The sequence below is a fragment of the Rhinolophus ferrumequinum genome, chromosome 24 (genome assembly GCF_004115265.2).
Source record: "Rhinolophus ferrumequinum isolate MPI-CBG mRhiFer1 chromosome 24, mRhiFer1_v1.p, whole genome shotgun sequence".
Classification (NCBI taxonomy): domain Eukaryota; kingdom Metazoa; phylum Chordata; class Mammalia; order Chiroptera; family Rhinolophidae; genus Rhinolophus; species Rhinolophus ferrumequinum.
Genome location: NC_046307.1, coordinates 5,925,414 through 5,945,745, shown reverse-complemented (window position 1 = coordinate 5,945,745; position 20,332 = coordinate 5,925,414). Strand labels below are relative to the sequence as shown.

Sequence of the window (20,332 nt, the reverse complement as noted above, 5' to 3'; positions counted from 1 at the left end):
CTCCGCGCTCCCGCCCCGCGCCCCGCCCCGGGCATGCGCACTGGCCGACTCGGGCTTCGGAACCGGGAGGGGCGGTGCCCGCGGGGAATTGGGGCCGAGGGAGGGAGGGACGCCCTCACGGCGGCCACGGGGCTCCTGGGTCCCCCGCCGTCCTCGACCCGGTTCCCATTTTACAGGGAGACAGGAGAGCGAAGGGCGGCGAGGCTGCCCTCTTGCTGCGCGCTTGCTGAGGGCGGGCGCGCTGTCTCAGATCTCACTCAGTCCAGCCCCGCGAACGCCCTCTCCATGTCTCCCCGAAAAGGAAATTGGAGCTTAGAGAGGGGAAGCGACTTTCCCCAGGACACTCGAGTCCGGATGGGGGACCCAGGTCAGCGAAATCTCCGAGCTCCCACTGCGCGGAAATTTCCCGCCTCCACCTTGGCCACACTTCCGGCCATCTCCCCCCTCCCGCCCCGCCCTTTGTCTCGCCGCCGCCCACGCCCCCGCGAGTGCAGCGGACACGAGTGGTCCTTTCGATTCTCTCTTCCAGGAAGTCCCTTCGATTCCTCCGCCACCGGCCGCCCTCGCCAGGTGCCCGCCCACCCTCTACTCAGTGCAGGTCCAGTTCTCCTCCCCCTGGTTACCCCTCGAGCAAATCACTTCACCTGAATGAGCTCCAGTTTCCCGATCTATGAAATGGGACTAACATTAATCACTTCCCAGTGGTCTTGGAAGGATGAAGGAGCCTGAAGATGTTCAGGGGCTTCCAGTTGACTCAGGATTGCTAAGGACACGAGGACTTGCTGCATACCCCGCCTCGACGTTTCTTGGCAGAGAAATTGTCCCCTCTCCTTTGACTTCCCAGAGGAGCAGAAGAAATAATTTTGTAATTGCTGAGAGATGATAAAAAACCCTCTTGCCTGTGCTGTGAAGCCATCTACTAAAAATTGTAACAGCTAACGTTAATGTAACACTTAGTTAGGGACAGACATCGTGCATGGTTTCATATAATTTCAATTTCCAATCACTTAGAAGCAAGTTAATATTAATGTGTTATATCCCCGTTTTTCAGATAAGAACAGTTAATTAGTAGCGGAGCTGTCTAACTCCTGAAACTTCATGCTTAACCTTCACTTTCTTTTCCTCTCACTTCCTGGTGAACCCTAAGTCACCGTGATCTTTTAAAAACTTCTTAAAAAAATATAGATAGCAAATGAAGAACGTCTATCAAACGGGCGGGCGGGCGTCTTCAGCCAGCATTCCAGGGAAGCAGAAAACCGCAGAGGGCCGGACCAATTTTCAGCACCACGGACAACATCCATACCCGGGCTGCTTCCTAAGGTTTCAGGCCCTGAAAACTGCTTGTTCATTGCCCACAAGGGTACTTCGCTTCACACTTTAAAAACCCTATTCTACACTTGTCGTTTCATTTTATTCCGCCTGTAGTCCTTCAAGGTAAATATGATTGGCCCCCTAATACAGATGAAGACGTGGAGGCTTGGGAAGGTTCACAAGATGTGAAAAGTAGTAAGACCAAACTGTTCTCTAAAATGTCCTACTGGTAAATGTCTAATCACTATGCTGTGCACCTGAAATTAATATAAAATAACACTGAATGTCAAGTGTAATTTAAAAATTAAAAAGGGGGGGGGAAGGTGAAGGGAAATAAGAGGTCCAAATTTCCAGGCATAAAACAAATAAGTCATGGGGGTGTAACGTACAGCATAAGGAATACAGTCAATAATATTATGATAGCACGTTACGGTGTCAGATGGTTCCTGGATTTATCCTGGTGATTAGTTTTTTAGGTATATGAATGTTGAATAAGTACCCCTGAAACTAATATGATATTGTATGTTAGCTATATTGTTAATAAAAATCTTTTTTAAAAAATAAAATAAAATAAAATGTCCTCCTGGGGCAGGACGAGGGGGGAATCTGAGTGGGACCATGGCATAAGTGAGGAAGCCATGGCAGTCGGCCAGGTTAGAGATGCTGCTGCCTGAATCATGGCAGCATTTGTTGGGATGGAGAGGAGAGGACAGATTTGATACCTATTTAGGGGTAAAGCCAACATGCCTTGGTCATGGGGTGGAAATGGGTGTGAGGGGAGAGGGGGTTCTGCTGCCTCTCTGAGGTTCTGCCTTGGGGAGCCAAGTGGATGAAGGACAGATACCTGATGAGTCCTGGGCAAAGCAGGAGCTTGTGGGCTATGCTGACACATCCGAGTCCAAAACCCAGCTATGGAGTGGGCAGACCAGGGGACTGGTGATGGAAATCATGAGAGTGTGTCAGTACATGAAGGGAGAGTATAGACCATATAGGGTGCGACGAAGGCCCCAGGTCCACTCCGAGGAACAGCAACATTAAGGGGCTAGCTGGAAAAAGGAGGCTACAAAGAAAAATGAGAAACAGTGGTGCGAGAAACCAGAAGGAACTTAGGATAGTGTGATGTCTCAGAAGCCAAGGGGAGAGAATGTTCCAGAAGGAGGTCAGGGCCAACCGCATCAGGAAGACAGGATATGGCCTGAGAGACGTTCCCTAGACTTGGAAAGAAGGTAATGGAAATTTGGTGAAAGCACAGTTAGTGGAGTGGTGGAGGTGGAAGCCAGATTTGATGAGTAAATGGGAAGTGGAGAGGGCAAGCAGATGACTCTCTCAACAAGTTTGGACTTGGAGGGAGAAAGGAGATATGACCGTCTCTACAGGGGCCTAGGAGGAGATTGGAGGCACTTAAATCCTGATGGGAGGGGCCAGCAGAGAGGGAAAGGGGAGATGCCAGGAAGGAAGAGCATGATGGCTGGGCCCAGATGCTCAGGGTGGAAGGCTAGGATGGGATCCAGCAGCCTGGGGCAGCTCACAGACCCTGAAATGAAGATCAAGGGAACGTGGTCTATTTGGGAGGTGCAGGGACACCAGTAGGGGAGTGGGAAGGTGATCCAGGAGGGGAAGACATCCAATAAGAGGTGGTTATTAAGCCAGCTACCACAGTGGGTGAGTGAGCTTAATCCTTCAGGAAGTCTTGGGAAATGGAGTAAATGAACGTCTCAGAATTCCCCTGGCCAAGGGCAAGGAAGCCAGTGTATTTTTTTCTGAGCACCTGGCAGACACGGATGCTGTGTGTTAATTCCAGGTGCTTCTGGCCCACAGTGCCTGCGAGCAAAGTGGGTTCTGCAGTCAGAGGGCAACTCTTTGACAAAGACGCAGGTCCTGTTGGGAGTCCTACTGGTGGGTACAGATTTGGTAAAGTTGTCTGAAGGGATGTGGTCAGAGCTCTGGCCATGTCTGCTATGTGGGCACAGTCAGGGCCTCTTTCCATCTGTGCCCTTTGCCACACTCTCCAACCACTCTTGTTCCATGGGGACTTGTTGATAAAACCATGTTTTAAAATGAAAATTTCCAGACAATGAAACAAAACACTTGCTAAGGCAGAGTGTAGCTCAAAAATGGCATGGAAGCAGGAGGGAGGGTTCAGATCCTGGCCTTGCCAGTTACTAGCTGTGTGGCCTTATTGAGGTCTCCCTGAGACTCAACTTTGTCACTTGTAACTCTTAGCTCTCAGAGCTCTGAAGAGGATGTAGGGAGAAAAAACAAACACACACAAAAAACAAGCACCAGGCATAGGGTAGCTTGTGTGCTAGACACCAAGATAATGGCCGGCCTGGCACTGTGCACCCTTTTCTGACCACAGCACCACCAGTTTCCTTGGGGAACTACCTCCTCACTCCAGTCTAAGTGGGGGTGGGACTTACTCCATTGCCAGCTTTCGGGGTGGGCAGTGACCCAGGCCTGGCCAATCACTATGCAGTGCTAGGTCTGGGAGGTGGGAGTAGAGCACTGGCTGGAGGCCAGATCAACTGGTTCTCACACTTTTCTGTAGCTTTTGGGGGTTGCTAAATTAGTGGTGTGTCCCCTGGGGCTGCTGGGGGATCATCTTTGTCCTCGTGTGGAGCAAGTCTTCCTGGAGCCAGATTTTGGCTCACCCTCGGGTTCAGGCTCATCCTGTGACAGCCAACACGGTCATCCACACCCATGTGAGTGTGTGTGCACGTATTTCAGTTGGTCTACCGCTGGGAAGCCATACACACTCGTACGCACCAGAAGATAAACAAGTGCCTGCAGCTCCTTGGCTGGCGCCCAGGCCGGGGGTGGAATAAACAATCCCAGTGACTTTCTGAAAAGCAAGCATGTGTGGCAACAGGCGCCATGGAGACAAGCAGACTGTACCAGAGCAGAGACAGCAGCCACCCCCCAAAACCACCTCTACACACACACACACACACACACACACACACACATTTCGTGCTCTCTCATGTTCACATCCCCTCCATCAAACACAGTCCCCCTTTCACACCCCAGGCACACCCACACTTGGGGTCTAGCCAGTTACCCCCATTCCAGCTGTTCTTGAGGTTACAGGCTTTTGAGAAGGTCTGAGAGTCCCCATACAACAGCATCTGCAGTTCCTGACCTCTTTGCCTGGATACTGGTCCTGGTAGAGACCCAATTGCTGCAAGTCACAGCCTCTAGGGAAGGTGGTGTGTGTGTGTGTGTGTGTGAGATCATGTGGCAGGCATTGCCATATAAACCCAACTTTCTGGAAAGTTCTTATGTTTGCTTCAGAGATGCACACAATACACATTCATCAGCTCCTTCAAGAAATACTCACCAGATCCCCCATCCGCTTGAGGCTTAAGGCTTGTACAGACACACCCCTAAATACAGACACTCAGATATGTACCTGTACTCATGCATGCAATGCATAACCCAATATACCCTAGATGACGATGGTCTGCCATTTACTGACTGCCTAATTGTTTTATAGTCATCATCTCATTACATTTACTCTTTGAGGAAAACCATCTGAGATTTATTCCCATTTCATAGATGAGGAAACAGAAGTTCAGAGAGGTTAAGTAACTTGCTAGGGTCACACAGCTGGAAAGTGACAAAGCTGGGAGCCAAACTCCAGCCCACACTATTAGCCCTTCTTCATTTAATCAGACATACCCATGACACCCCATGCATGTACAGGCATACACATACACACACACACAAACCCTGCCTCCTCAGTTAGCCCAGGTAACTGATGTCCCCACTCTGCCTTCCTCACGTGCACCACTCCCAGTCCCTCACAGCGTTGCCCTGATATTCATGGAAGCCCCTGGCCTGGGCACATATGAGCACAGCCTGCCGCGCACACAGGCCCCCTCCCTCCCTCTCTACATCCCCACCCCCCAGCAGCTGCAGGCCACAGCTCATTTGGGGGTGGCCCTGGGACTTGGATGGGTGACTCAGGCTGAATCATGCCCCAGCGGCTCCTTGGCAGACCTCTCCCCTGTTCTTCCTAAAGAGCCTATGTCGAAGGCAGAGGTGGGCCTTGGGGTCGGAGATAAGGAGTAGGGCAGGAGGGGATGCGGGCGTTTGAGAATGGGGGGGGGTCCGGCCCTCCCCTACTCCTCAGTGGTCTGCAGGTGCTCTCAGGCAGCCCCCACCCACGTCCCTCCTTTTGCTAGGGAAAGTGGTCCTTCTGCCTGGACAAGGGCCAGGGGCTCCCTTTGTCAGCCCTAAGCCCATTTTGGCTCCCCTGTCCCACCTCTTGGTCCTAATAACCACAATAACAACGTTAACTATTTTGATTGATCACACATATTACAGAACTCTATGGTTTTAAAAGCACTGTCTCATCAGTATCACGTTTAATTTTCTTACTAGCCCGAAGGGGTGGAAATTAACATTCTTACTTTCGAGCTGAGGAAACCAAGGCTCAGAGAGGTTGTGTGAACTGTCCGAGGTCACACAGTTGGTGAAGTAACAGAGCCAGGAAGCAAACTCAGGCTTCCTGGTCGGATTTGTGGAAGGTAAGCATTAGAACCAGGAGTCGGGCTGTGGTTGGGCATGGTGGGTGGAATGTGGGGTGACATGGTGGGGGCATTTCAGGCGCATGCTGGGGCCATGGTGGAGGGCATGGCAGAATGTATGGTGGGGTGTATGGTGGAGGCAGGACTGGTGGCTTAGTGTGTGGCAAGATCATGACAAAAGTTTTCTCTTTACCCTTCTGAAATTAATGGGTTATGGGATTATTCATGCTTTTAAAAATTCTTTTACTTCTTTTCCGTGTTTTAGGCTGATATCCCAAGGCTAACACGTCCAAAGCCATGGAGTTTCTCCTGAGAAGACTTTTGAGCTATGGATCTTTGCTTCCTGAAACTTCAGTTTCCTCCTCTGGAAAAACTGGGTCCAAGCCTCTGGCAAGGTAGGCAATTGAGAGGTGCTGACTAAAATCACATGCTTCATGACCTTTAGAAGCTGTGAAGGACTTCACAAAGGCTGCTGTTTTCCACATTTTAGCTTTTAAAAAACACTCGTGGGTGCTGGACGAAGGGCAGGGTGGGCTTCTGGGAGCTTGGGAGCGGTGCTGAGAGGGGGAGCGTGTGACAGTTCTTTCTTTCCCCTGCCTGGGCTGGCCTGGCCTTCCCCCACCCTCAGCCCAGAGCTGGTTTCTAGGCAACAGGATGGATGCAGGGATGGTTCTGAAGGGGAGAGAGCTATAAATAGGGAAGGGAGAAAACAAAAATAAAGTTCCAGGGAGAGCTGTGGAGCTGCATTACCAGGGGGTGGGGGTGGGGAGCTGGGGGTGAGGGAGAGATGGCCCTCGGCCCTTCATCAGGAAAAGGGGGCAGTTTTTAGGTTAGCTTGCTGGCAAAAATCCAGAGTGCCGACATGGGTGGGGAGGGGATCTCTGTGTGCACAGCTGAGCGGGATGGGGGTGATGGGAAAACCCTTCTGGTTGGAGGACTAGGGAAAGCTCAGAGGGGGTAAGGGCTTCAACAGGCAGAGTTGAGGGCAGCTGTGGAGGAAAGAGTGCAGGCAAAGAAGGGAAGTTAGGGTCAGGCGAGGTGGGACTGGACCCACACGTCTTGGGAGGCCTGGCTAGGCTCATCTGGCTGACCGCACACTCGTGTCCATGCAGACACAGAGGGGTGGACTACACCCTTGCTGTAGCACTCTTCTCCCCACACCTTCCACGCCACATTTCATGCAGGTTTCAGCTGCAACCTCACCTCCTCAGGCACCTGAGCTGACCACCCAATTTAATGTTGGTCACCACCCCCCGCCCCCGTCATATTCTATCCCACTGCTGTTTTATGTTCTTCATAAAACTCAAAAGTATCTTGATCCATGTATCTGTTGATCCATGGGACATGAGTTCTGTGAGGGCAGTGACCTGCAGGACTGTTTCCTGCGGCCCCTCACTTCTAAGAACAGAGTGGGTGTGCAACACACACTGTTGGATGACAAAATAAACACACACAACACACATGGGCAACACCCATGTACATGTGTAAATAGATAACCGCATCATATCTGTGTGTACACATAACTCAACACCCCCACATACACAGTCTGCATGAAATTGCACAGGCATCTGTTATCTTTGTGCTACTGTTCCCATGTTTTCCTATGGTTGTTGGTTTTGTTTGTCTCCCCTAGGGGCAAGTCTGTTTTGGAAAATGGGGCTTTGGACTCAGGCTTCCAGCTGAATGTGGCCTTTCTAGCACTGTTCCCCAGGGCAGGTAATGTCGCCTCCCTGGCCTCCATTCTCTTGTCTGTAAATTGAAACTAACAAAGAATCCTTGAGCACGGTTTCAGGTGAAATTAAGGGAGACAAGTGTGAGATGCCTGGGGCATGGTGGGCGCTTGGGAAATAGCTCCGTTCCTTTCAGGAGGGAGGGACCCATGAGTGGTGTATTCTCACATGTGCACCCACAGTCAGGGCTGGCATCTTCCGCTGACGCTTCTGGGCTTGTGCCTGGAATGCATTTAAACTGACCCCAGCAGATGGGAACATTGGTTCTGGGCAAAAAACCAGGCTCAGAAAACCAGGTGCGTGGCTTGGCACCCAGGAAAACAAAATAACCCCCAAACCCTCCACAAGCCAGATGGTGAATCTGGTTTTGGCATCTAAAATTGGGGATCAGGTGCTCGTAGCTGGAGAGGAGGTGGCAAACTCAAATTCTTTAGAGACCAGGCAGTTCATGAACATGAGTGGATAGGGAGAGAAACTGGAATCATTTGCCAACTGGCATCAAATGAAAAAAAATTAAACCTTGTGCTACAAATGAAACATCTCTACAGGCCAAATCCAACCTGAGGGCCAAGAGTTTTTTGCAATCCTCCAGGACTGCGGGTTGTAAATAGTGTCCTAATTCAGCCAAAAGGTATCTGGGATTGTGGCTCTCGCGCGTTGAGTCAGAGAATCCCAGCCCACCGGTTTGTTCTCCCTCCACACACGTCTGCCAGCCGCCTCCGACTTACTGAAGTAAAAGCTCAGTACACTGCAGGCCAAAGTGACTTGAGTGGACTGGTCTCCTGCAGTGTTCAAGGCCTTCCTGGCCTTGCACTACCCCCCACCCCCAACCACTCAGGGAAGGAGGCGGTGCTCACACTTGGGGGGTAGACTGGATGGAGCAAGCTCCTTCCAACACTGGGGCTGGAGGCGGAAAGAACGTCGGACCAGACACAGAAGGGGGTGGGGTCTCGCGCAGGCGAGGCTGGGGGTCCCAGTGGCCAAACAAAGCGGGGCTTCCGCCGGGGCGGGGACCGGCCTCAGAAAACGAAGTTACAGGGACAGTCGCAGACTGCTTGAGCGCCGCATCGATGGGGGCGGGGCCTCGGCGCGGGTCTTTGGAGCCAATAAGAGCTCTTCGCCTTGACGGAGGCGGGGCCTCTGCGCAGCTCCGCGGCTTCTCCGCCCATTCTTTCCCTCACTGAAGCAGTGTTGGGGTCCCTCTAGTGTCGATCCTGGTCCCTTCGAGGCGCCTGGCCGGCTTTCGGATTTCTGTGGACCCTCGCCCACCTTAGGCCAGGCCACAAACCTCCGGGCGCCTTTCCGGGAGGGGTGGAGCACTGATTGACGAACTCTGCCTCCTTGTGGGGCAGTTGCCCATCTCCCCTTGGATGGGTTTTCCTGCATTGGGCAGGGTTTGTGTGTGTGTGTGTGTGTGTGTGTGTGTGTGTGTGTGTGTATGTAAACGTTCTGTGGGGGGGTAGAGGTCCGTCTGCACGTACAGCGTCTTGCAGTGCCCGCGCTGCTGGTTTCCGAGGACTTCTCACGGCGCGCGTGCAGTTGAGTGTGCACGGGCCCGCACGTATCGGCCAGCGTGCGTGCACGGGTGTCTGCAGGTGCACACCTGCCAGGGTGCATACACTCGGGCTGGAGCTCAGGGACCAGCGTGCGTGGCAGCCGGCGCTGCGTGTGAGGCGAGGTGTGAGCTGGTCTACCCTGCGCTGCCTGCGACACCGGGCTTCCCTCCGCCCTGCACCCCTAATTGTCGACTTACGGCCCAGCAGGTGGCGCCCCAGGCCGCCTTCCGGCCTGCCAGCCAACTGTGTGTCCTAGCCTGGGGGGGAACCCCTCCCTCCAGGTCATCCCGGGAGAGGGTAGGAGACCGAGAAGCTGAAGCCAGAGGTGGTCAGTCTCCTATTTGGGCCAAGTGTGCGGGCCCCAAAGAGGGAAGTGGGGCAGGCTGGGACCTGGAAGCCCGTCGGCCACCCCCATCTGGCACCCAGCCCTGTCCTGCTCTTGCGTCGCCGGCTACAGACAGATTGGCTTTATTCATGGACACGGAGGGGGGAAGGGGGCGGCAATGCTGCCCGCCTGGAACACGCTCACACGGGGATTGGGGGACTCTCCATGCCACAATCACGACACATGACGCCCGCGCTTGGACCGGGCCGGCTGGGGGAGGGGGCATGGCACAGCCTGGCTCCTGGTTTTGGTTAAAAAAATGGTTCTTGGGGTCGATGTGGGCGGGGGGGTGGGGGGCTCTGGGGCTGCCGGATGGCCCTTCAGAGAGCTTCTGTCGGGAGTGGGAGAGGAGAGCCATCGCTTTTAGATCTTCGTTTAAAAACACATAGAACATGCTACATCCCTGCACACACTGGACAGGATGGGGCGAGGGGCGGGCAACACAGGTGGGGAGAGGCTCCGAGTCAAGGCCGCAGCCCTTGCCCTGTCCACGCCACAGGGTTGGATGTGGGCGGGTAGGAGAGACAGATGGACAGACACTAACACAGGCTCTGAGGGGGCCCCTCAGAGTGAAGGAAGATCTCCTGTTTGGGGGGAAGGGGTAGAAGGACAGCCCTGGCTTTGGGGGGTGGGACAGGGACAGGGAAGGGATTGTGCTGCTGGTGAGGGGGCCCTCCTGGGCCCTTACGCCTCTGGCTCATACTCCTGATACTCCTCCTGCATCAGAGGGATGGGGGTGGAGTGGAGAAGAGCAAAAGAGGAAGGGGTTGGAGACCAAGTGGCCAGGCCCTGAGCCCAAGACCCCTTCCCTTCAAGGAGGAACAGTACATCCCCTCCCCCTGGGCAGGTGAGGAACAGGTGAGGTGGGGCACAGCCTGGCCAGTCCTGGGCACTAGTACCTGGGGCTCAGTGATAGGCCCCATCTGTCCTCCCTCCCTGGTGCTACATCCTGGGGCCTGGGTTCTAGAAAAGAGGGGCCTGAATTTTCCCGGCCCAACCCTACCCTGCCAAGGACCTCCCACCCTGCTGGGATTTCAGCAATCCTCTTGGATACCCAGTCCCCACCCAGCCCTGCCACCCCTCACCTGGGGCGGTTCCTCATAACTCTCCCCTTCTGGCTCCATCAGGGGTTCTATCAGTGGCTCCTCAGCAGCTTCCTGGGCCACTTCCTCGGGCTGCGGGCAGAGAAAGGACAGGGCCTGTGAAGACAGCTGGGGATGCTCCCTCAGATTCCTACCCTGGGAAACTCTTGGTTGATTGGGGGAAGACTAGGGTTGGTTGGCAGTATAATCAAGAATTTCTAATTAAATTGTTTATATGGAGTGCCTTGGAAGTGAGATGCAGGCATGAAGAGTGAAATCCCTCCAAATCCCTCTTGAGGCTGTGGGTAGGAAGCGGAGCGGGGCTCTCCATCCCCCTCTCCCCAGCACCTGGCAGCCTCTTGCACTTCCATCATTTGGACTGAATGGAATGGGGAGATAGCACTTTCAGTCACCCATTAATCCCTACCTCTTTGGGTCAGACTCTCTGTGCTGGGCTTTGGGACCCCAGAGATACCCCTGGAGGCTCCTCTGGGCTGGAGGGAAATAGAGGCTCAGATACAGGGCTGAGCAGGGGCTCTGAGCCATTCCCCTGCCACTTTCCACCCATCCCTCCCCCAGGGCCCTGCATGGCCTGGTTTCTTCAGCTGTTGCTATTTTAAGATAAGCTGGAAGCAACAGCTCATGGTGTTGCTTGGATGTGTGAGCTAAGACTCTCCCTTCCCCCTACATCTGCTGCCCAGATGGGTGCAAACCAGCAGGCATGCAAGTGGGGGGCTGCCAGACACATGGCCAGCCACCTGCAGGTGAGCACATGTATGCACACAAACACAGGACCGAGCTGGCTGCACATACAGGCACATACAATAATAACCTGGGGTCCATGTGTGGCTGCACAAGGCCATACGGGCTAGTACACACCTGGAACCCTGGTAGAAACTACGCAGGGCGGCATACCACCTCTTCTACTTCCACACATACCACTGTCCCTCCCTACTGCGTGGAGATAAGACTCTTGGGACCCTGGAAGGCTGGCACTGAGACAGCCTGCCCTGGCCATCTCTGCACTAGAGTTGGCCCAGCCCCATCCAGGCAGCTTCACGTCCTTCGCATTACCTGTCTAGGTGGGCCCTGTGGGCACAGGAGTTTACAGCTCCTGAACTGGCTCATTCCCCCCAGTGTACAGATGGGCAGACCAAGGTCCAGGAGGTGGGGAAATGTTAGTTTGCTCAAAGTCACTCAGCTATGACCAGAACCCGGGAAAGAAACAGAGTGTTACAAATCCCAGCTGGAGCACATCATTTAGAAACCACTCAGATGTCCAACAAGAGTAGAAGGATGTGTACGCTGTGGTTTCATCACACATGGGTACTGTACAATAAACATGGAGCCCAATAGTGCATACCACGGCTGCCTGTTGAGTGGAAGAAGCCAGGTACAGAAGAGCATGTACGTTCGGATAACATTTATGTGCAATTCAAAAATACCCCACTAATTTGTGGTGATGGAAGCCATGAAGCAGTTACCCATGGAGGAGGAAACAAGGCCAGGCCGAAGGTAAGGAGAGCAAGGTGCCTAGGGTGCAAGTGTTAAGAAGGCACTCACTCTCAGGGCTATGCAAATGAGACCCCAGAATGAGTGTCCCTTAAATTCTGCACCCCCGACACCTCCCTCATCTCACCTTAGTCTTGGCACTAGGGGTAGGGATTGGAGGGGGGCTTCTGAGGGGCTGATGTTGTGTCTTGATTTGGAGGCTGGTAACAGGGGGGAGTTTCCCAGCCTTGCCACTCACTAGCTGTCTGGCATTAGGGAAGTCACTTCACCTCTGATCTCAGTGGTCTCAGCTGGGAAATGAGATGGCGTCTCTGCTTTGGAGGAGTATAGGAGGCTTCCATGGTAACGTATGTGAGCGGGTTGGGATGGAGAGATACTCAGGGACATGTACCCTGGGCTTCCACGGGTTCCCCTGTGCCCAGTGGCCCCAAAGGGCTGTGGTTTGGATTGTAAATCTATGCTTTTGAGCTCCCTTGAGAGAGGAGGCTTGAGTTGTCAACAAGTGCTGATAAGAGGAAGGCAGCCTAAGAAAGATGATGGTTCTGTGCAAATGCCCCTCACAAACAGCCTCAAGACTGACAGCTCAGGCCCAAACCTGCCTCTCTCTGTACCCCAGCCCCCCAGCACAGGGCCTGGCCCTATGTCAGCACCAAGTGACTCTAATCATATGGACCTGAGCTTATCCTCCTGACCACTTCTCAGGGAGGCAGGCAGGAATGGAACCTTCGGCAAGTCACTTCACCTCTCTGAGCCTCAGTTCCTTCATCTGTAAAATGGGCTAATTGTGGTGACTTCTTCATAGGGACATTGTGAAGATTCAGTGAATTACTCCATGTAACATATCGAGAGCAGTGCCTGCCCATACAAGAGGTCAATAAATAATAGCAAGGATCACTGGAAACATAATGATAACAAATGCGAAGTCACCCAGCTGGTAAAATGCATAGGCAGGACTTGAATCAGAACTTCTGAGTCAAGTCTGAGACTTCTGACACGGGAAGGAACCAACTGTGTAAAAGGCCTGGAAGGGAGGGTGGGGTAGGGTCTCCTCGCACAGCCCGATGGGTACACTCATGCATAAAGCACACTGATCTCCCAAACCAGCCGCTGAAGAAGGAGCCCCACCCCCACAGAGTCAGAATCTGTACATGTCCGAGGACAGGCATGCACACAGGAGGCTGTCTGTGCAGATGAGTGGGCAGGGTGCACTGTCATAATAGTACCCTTCCACGCACACCTGTGGTCACATAAGCCCCTGGGGGCAGACACAGACCGCTCACATGGGCATGGGGCCGCCATCTCTTCCTGAGCACTCACTGTATGCAAGCCCGGCCCTTTACCAGCGGTGCTCACAGTGGGGTTCCTACACCTGCAGCATCAGCATCACCTGGGTACTTGTTAGAAATGCAGATTCTCAGGCCCCACATCAGACTTACTGAATCCGAAATTCTCGGGGTGGGGCCAAGAGTCTGTATTTGAATTTGGTCAACTAGTCATTCCGATGCACACTTAAACTTTGATCTATATTACCTAATCTACATAAGAGCCCTGTTATGTTCATCTCCCTTCTTACAGGCAAAGGATCAGGCTCAGAGACGTGATGGGACCTGACCAGGGTCACACAATTAGGAAGTGGTGGAGTTGGGATTCAGATACAGCTCTGTCAGGCTCCAGAGCTCACAGCTCTTACTCTGCCCTGTGTCCTACTGGAGGCCTCTTCTTTATGCACATAGGGATAGCCATCACCACTCCCCTGGGGGAATATGCCTGCGCAAACCTGTGATGCAATTCGCCCCTCCCCCACGGCCCACATCTGCTCATGCCTGCCTCAGGGCCTTTGCATGCGCTGTTCCTACTGCCTCATATACACTTCCCACTTGGGTGTCAGTTCAAATGTCACCCCCTCAGAGAGGTCCTCTCAGACAACGTAGCCTCCTTATCCCTGGACTCTCTATCCCAGCACCCTGTGGTCTTTTCTTTATAGCACTTAACCTTGTCTGAAATCATCTTGCTCATTGGTTGGCTTTTTACTATCTTCTCCCACTATACTACAGTGTCAGCTCCATGAACGTAGGCACTGATTCACTGCGGTAACCCCTGGAACAATTCCTCTCTGGCGTGAATACTTGTTGAATGAAAAGAAATGAATGAACAGTGACTCTGGGTGGTGAACACACAATGTGAGATATAGATAATGTATTACAGAATTGTACACCTGAAATCTATGTAACTTTACTAACAATTGTCACCCCAATAAACTTTAATTAAAAAAAAAGTGAATGAACAATCAGTGACACATGCAGACATGGCCAGAAGCAGTCGAGGTCATACTTGTAAGCAGAATACATGTATACAGCCAGATCTGGGTCATGGTCGCAGAATGTGAGACAGGTGTCTTGTGCCCCAGGCTGGCTGGGGGAGCAGGGAGCCTAGTGGCAGGTTCATGGGTGTGCCTGGCATTTGTGTGTGTGTGCGTGCATGTGTGAGTGTGTGTGGTGGGAGGATCGCTCACCTTCAGATCAGTGGGGAATTCCTCCTTCTTCATCAGGCCTGTGGCTGCTGCGATGTTCCCAGCCCCAGAGAATACAGCTCCTCCCAGATGTGATGCCTGCTCCTTGGTTTTCTCAGCCACTGGAGCAGGGAGGGTGTTGGGGAAGGTGGTTGGGGGCCAGGGTGAAGGAGGCATAGGTATCCCCCTCCCCCTGTAGTGTCCCAGGACCTGCCTTCCCCATGGAGCACCCCCATGGAGCCCTCTTCCACCACCCCTCCCTGCCACCCCCTGGATCAGAGCCAGTTCTCAGCCTGGGGGAGGGAAAGGGGCTGTGCCAGGACTGGGCTGGTACCTGAGGCCACTCCTTGTACCACCCCCTCTCGGGTCTTGCTTCCTGCAGGAAGACAAAGGGGGCACATTTAAGGGCTCTGAGCTGAGGGAACAGAGATTCTGGCAAGCATGGTGGTTAAAAAGTGGGCAGAGGGACTCACTTGGCAGCTGGCTTCCTGGCCCTATCACTGCCACCTTGGTCCTCAAAATCTCACAAGTCCCAGCTCATCATTGCACTGAGCCCCCTGCGCCTACTTCCTCAGGACTTTCAGTTCTCCTCACGGTCTGTCCCCCACCATCCCCACCTGATGTGGTACCCACAGCCCTCAGGTGGCTTTTGCCTGAGTGCCAGCACTTTGCAAAGTGCTCTACTTGTACCAGGTCATTTCTCTGCCCAGGGTGGGAGCATGTGGGGGTGGGAGTGGGAGTGGGGTGGGGGACAAACAGACTGTGTATTTGGAAAGGTTGCCCTGGTGCCTGGCTGCCCACCTCCCCCCTGTGGGCATCCCCGTCTCACCACCCCCCTCTTCATTTCTTCCAAAGATTCTCTTCTAACAAGGGTGCAAATTACTCCTTTTGGCCGGAGTGGGGAATGTCTTAGATGCTGGATGGGTCTAAGGGTGATGTGCAGATTGTGGCTGACACCCACGACACTGCCTGGGCCTTCCCGACAAATGTGGGGCTGCTGAGAAAAGCCAAGGGGCCTGATCTGAGCTGGGGGGGAGACTTCAGGGGAGAGGACAGCTAACAGACCCAGAAACGGGTGTTTGGGTAGGCTGAGGCCCATGGAGGAGGAGAGGCCGGTGTGGGAAGACAGGATTTTCACACCTAAGGCCAGCCAGACCCAGGGATGGGGGTAGGCGTTGTATGTGTGCCCATTCATTCCTCCCACAAACATTTGTTGGCACCTGCTCTGTGCCAGGCCCCAGGCCAACCACTCACTGTTGTGTGGGGTTAAGAGAAGAGCAGATTCGGTGCCCAGCACCTAAAGCAGTGGGGAGAGGACCGCCAGCCTCAAGCAGTGCGGTACGTGATAGGGGAAGGGGCACTGCCTGGGCCTTGACAAACGGGGAGCAGGTGGATATGCAGAAAGGAGACTGGGGAGGGTACTTCAGGCACAGAGAACCATGCAGGCAGGGCACAGAGGGGTGTGCGTTCAGGGCCTGCACGAAGCACATCCATGCCGTCTGTGTGCCTGCAGCAATGGGAATGAGAAACAAAGCTGGAAACAGCCGGAGGCAGGACCAAGCCAGGCTACATCCGTGAGGCTTATCCGTGTAGGAACTAGGGGCTAGTGGGGGCCCCTGGGCAGGGGCTGAGTCAGAAGGCAGGCCGGAGCTGGGCGGGCGGGCGTGGGCTCAAGCCTTCTCCCTGATCCCATCACTTCTCCCTAAGCTATAACCACCCTTGTCTGGTGGCTGCACTACCTCCTGTGATTTGTACTGTCCCCAGAGGCCGGAGGGACATTTCCAAACTGAAGTTAGACCCTGTCAGTCCCTAGCTTCCCCTTTGCCATGGCAACTGTAATAATGCTCTGCCTGGCCTCCTAGGGCCCCCTCATGACCTGGCTCTTGCCCACCTATCCCTGCTTCCTGCCCTTTGCTCTCCAGCCTCCTCCACCTACCTCCTGGCTTCTTATTCTCAGAGCTCAGCTCCAATGCCACCCTCTTTGACTACCCTACCAAAGTGGCCCCTCACCACAGCCACTTGATGTCAAATCCCACTATTGGAATGTTCTGAGTCACCATTAGGAGAGGGCATCTTTGTTTCTCTTGTCCACTCTTACATCTCTAGGAACCATGCATATGGCTGGCACATAGTAGGTGGTCAAATATTCTTCAAATGACCACAAACCCAAATCTTCCACGGGGAGGTTAACCAGCCCTCTTCAGCCTGCATAAGGGACACTTCTACACACTGTACACAAGAAAGGCCTCAATTACCAAAAAGGATTCAGTAAATGTCAGCTTCTGGGCCCAACCTCCCTTTATGCAAATGAGCCCACAGGCTCCCTCTCCTTTTTCACTTAGGGTGAGAGATTTAACCACTTGGCTTCTGTCCTGTTGCCAGCTGGTGGGTGCAAAGAGAGGGGACCCAGATGAGAGATGGCAATGGTAGAACCACAAGCACTGGTAGGCAAAAAGACATGGAGAGCAACTCAGTGGTGGAAGTAGCTGAAGAGGAGTGCTGGGAGGGAGCCCCCAAAATACAGGAGGGAGGGCAGGCAAGAGGAGGGGTGGGGCTTTGGAGTCCAGAAAGCTTGGCTCAAACTACAGCTTCAGATTTTATCAGCTGTGTGACCTTGAGCAAGATAGTCAAACCTCTGAGAATCCCAGTTTCCCTGGTCTGTGGAATGGGCAGGGAGCATTAAATGAGGTAATGGATGTGTTGGCATTTCACACAGTACTTGGCAGAGAGTAAGGGCTCAACACCAGGTAACTATTAATGCGAAAAAGAAGAAAAGGGAGACTATTTGCTTCCATCACTCCCTCAGTCTCTGGCCTTCCAGTTAAACTCCACCCTCACCAACCCTTCCCCCCATTCCCCCACCCATGGGCTGTGTCCTCAGTGACCCCTGCCGACCCCACCTCATCTGCTGACTCATATTCTCCTGCCCAGACTCTCTCTACGGACCCCAGCCCCACTCCCCCAGGGGACACCTGGTCCCCGCCGCCCGGAAGCCCCTCCCCTTGCCCACCGACGTAGAGGACGCCCTCCTTGGTCTTCTCTGCCGCCTCGGTGACCCCCTGCTTGGTTTTCTCCGCGGCGGCTACGACACCCTCCTTGGCCATGGACAGGCCCTTCATGAACACGTCCATCCTGGCGGCCTGGGGAGGATGAACACACGGGCACGGTGCGCTGGCTCCGCACCCTCACCCCAGCCCTTCCCGACGGACGCGGGGGTCCCCTCCCCTCCCTCCTGAGACCTCGACGCCCTTCCGACCCGGAGCCCCCTCTCGCCTTTCCCCGTCTCCAGCGCGAGGCACTGGGCCGCGGCGAGTCCTAGCGTCCTTGAAATCCGGGGACGCGGGAGGGGCCACCTTCTCGGTTATACGGGGCCCCGCAACCTGCAGCCCCGCGGAACCGGAGTGCTGGAATCGGCGCGAAGCCCCGGAACCTGCCTGTACGCACACGACAGTGTCACACGACCATGTACACAAACATACTCCATGGACACGCTCACGTGCACATACAGGACACGCAGACGTTCAAACGCGCACTGACACTCCAACACACACCGGCACACAGGCGCGGACGCACGTCCACACGGCCACCCAGGTGGTTGCAGACACAGAGCAGCAGACACACATACCCCGGGGCGCACACTGACACAGACCCGCCGCGCCCTCTCTCGGTTCTCCAGCCCCTTCCTCATCTTTTTCCCCATCCCACCCGGTCCCCTCTCCAGTTCCAGGGCGGTCTCCATCCTACCCGGTCCTTTCTCCATCCCTAGCCCCTTCTCCATCCCACCCGATCCCCTCTCCATCCCCATCCTTTCCCTTTCTTCGCTTCTGGACCGCGGCCGCCTCACCTGGGTGTGGGGCCCGAGCAGGGGATGGAACGGCGGCTGCGGCGAGCGGATGCTGGGGCTCGGCTAGGCCGGGCTGCGGTGGGCTTGGGACCCGTGAGGAATCGGGGCTTCGCCAGGCGATCAGGTCGGTCCGCAGCAGGAGGGGCGCGGGACCTGAGCCGGACGTAGCAGTGCCCGGGTCTTGGGTGCGTCGCCTGCCACCACTCGCGCCTTGCGCCCAGCTCGCTCGCGCGCTGGGGCTCGGGCTCCCGCTCCGGCGCTGCGGCAGCTCTGAGCTCAGCGCCCCCGCCTGGCGGCCGCACCGCCCCCTCGGCCTGACTGACAAGGGGGCGGGGAGGGTGACAACTCCGCAGAGCCCGCCGGCCTCCCCGGCCCGGCTTGGGACGCGCCGCTGAGGACCTCAGGGCGTCACACTTACGTCCTGCCCCACAAAGCCCAGTCTGGTGAGGGAGACAGTGCCGCGTGCTAAGAGATGGGGCGGGGACGGGGGTGGGAATAACGCAGTTGGCTTTGTAGTTCGGATGGGTTCGAATCCCAGCCGTGCTTTCTGTTCTCCTGGAGCTACAGTGCTGTGTGCCGCAGAGACGGGACACAGGACAGAAAATAAACGTGACAACACTTAAACCAAATAAGGTTATTTCAGCTTGTGAGGAGCGTTGTGAAGATAATAAAATGATGATGTAACAGAGATTAGAGGAGGGGTACTTGAGACAGAGTTGTCAGGGATGGCCTCTGTAAGGAGGTGAATGGAAGGAAGCACAGAGAAGCACTGAGGCCACGACGGGTGAAGGTAAGATCCATAGAAAGGGAACTGCAGGTGCAAAGGCCCTGAGGCAGGGCTGTGCTTTGGAACAGTTAAAAGGCAGTGCTGCTGGAGAGTCAGGAGGGCGAGAGAAGGAAGTGGACAAGACCACTTTTTGTATGGTCGTAGTGAGGACTGTCAAAATGGTCATAGGATGCCAGGCACACAGAGGCTCTCAGCCTGGGCTCTGACAGAATTAGAACGAAGAAGCTGGGATCTCAGAGAAAGGGGAATCTGACAGCTTGGAGGAGTCTGGGAAAGCTGTACAGAGGAGGTGACATCTAAGCTGGGCCTTGTGGGATGGGTAAGATTTCATCCAGCAGATAAAGGAGGAAGGGCGTTTTAGTCTGTGGGTGCAGCATGGGCAGAGGCACTATGGCTGGAAACGCAGGGTGTGTAAGTGACAGGTAGGTGATGAGGTGAGGTGGTAGCCAGCGGCCAGAGTACAGGGCCTGGAAAAAAAATGTTCACAGGCCGCTGGTAGAGCTGTAAATTGGCGCATGCTTTTTGGAAGGCAATTTGGCAATGTTTACCTAAGACATAAATGCGTGTTCCTTTTGAGCCAACAGTTCCCCTTCCAGGAATTTATCCTTTGGATCTCTACTCGCACAAGCGCACAAAGACATTTGTGCAAGGATGTTCACTGCAGCATGGTTTCTTGTAGCAAAAAATTGAAAGTAACCTAAATATCCATCTGTAGAAGACTGGCTATTTGATTGTGGTATATCCAGTCAGTCAATGTGGTGCTGCTGGAAAGGATAAGCCAGGCCCAGGTGTACGGACGTGGGACAAGCCAATTTTGATACATAGAAAATCATATATACATATGTATATATGTATATACTTATCACATATATATACATTATAGGTACCTTATATACAGACTTCATACAGACTTCCAAACAAACCATCAACAGTAGTTGCCCCTGGCAAACGAGACTAAGGAGAGATGCTTTTACATTTCATTGCCTTCTTTCTTGTGCTGTTTGATTATTTTACCTTGAATAGGATTTTACTTGTACATTTTTAAAAGACATCATTATTGTTGGCCTCTCAGCATTGGAATTGCCCC

At 54.1% G+C, this 20,332-nt stretch overlaps 1 protein-coding gene across 1 annotated transcript; it reads right to left on the bottom strand.

Annotated features, from left to right (window-relative positions):
* Positions 1–9,578: 9,578 nt before the first annotated feature.
* On the bottom strand, positions 9,579–18,851 carry SNCB (synuclein beta). Its single transcript, XM_033096486.1, has 6 exons — positions 18,459–18,851; positions 17,625–17,754; positions 14,949–14,990; positions 14,618–14,736; positions 10,597–10,686; positions 9,579–10,228 (listed from the first exon to the last, which is right to left on the bottom strand). Exons 2-6 carry the CDS (start codon positions 17,743–17,745, stop codon positions 10,196–10,198), a joined length of 405 nt encoding a protein of 134 aa, XP_032952377.1. The 5' UTR covers positions 17,746–17,754; positions 18,459–18,851; the 3' UTR covers positions 9,579–10,195.
* Between the last annotated feature and the right edge of the window lie 1,481 nt (positions 18,852–20,332).

Excerpts from the sequence above, each read along its gene's own strand:
- SNCB (XM_033096486.1), bottom strand. The coding sequence starts at position 17,745 with ATGGACGTGTTCATGAAGGGCCTGTCCATGGCCAAGGAGGGTGTCGTA. Across the intron at positions 10,687-14,617 it reads AATTCCCCACTGATCTGAAG|CCCGAGGAAGTGGCCCAGGA; the intron begins GTGAGCGATCCT and ends CTCTGCCCGCAG. Across the intron at positions 10,229-10,596 it reads GTTATGAGGAACCGCCCCAG|GAGGAGTATCAGGAGTATGA; the intron begins GTGAGGGGTGGC and ends CCTCTGATGCAG.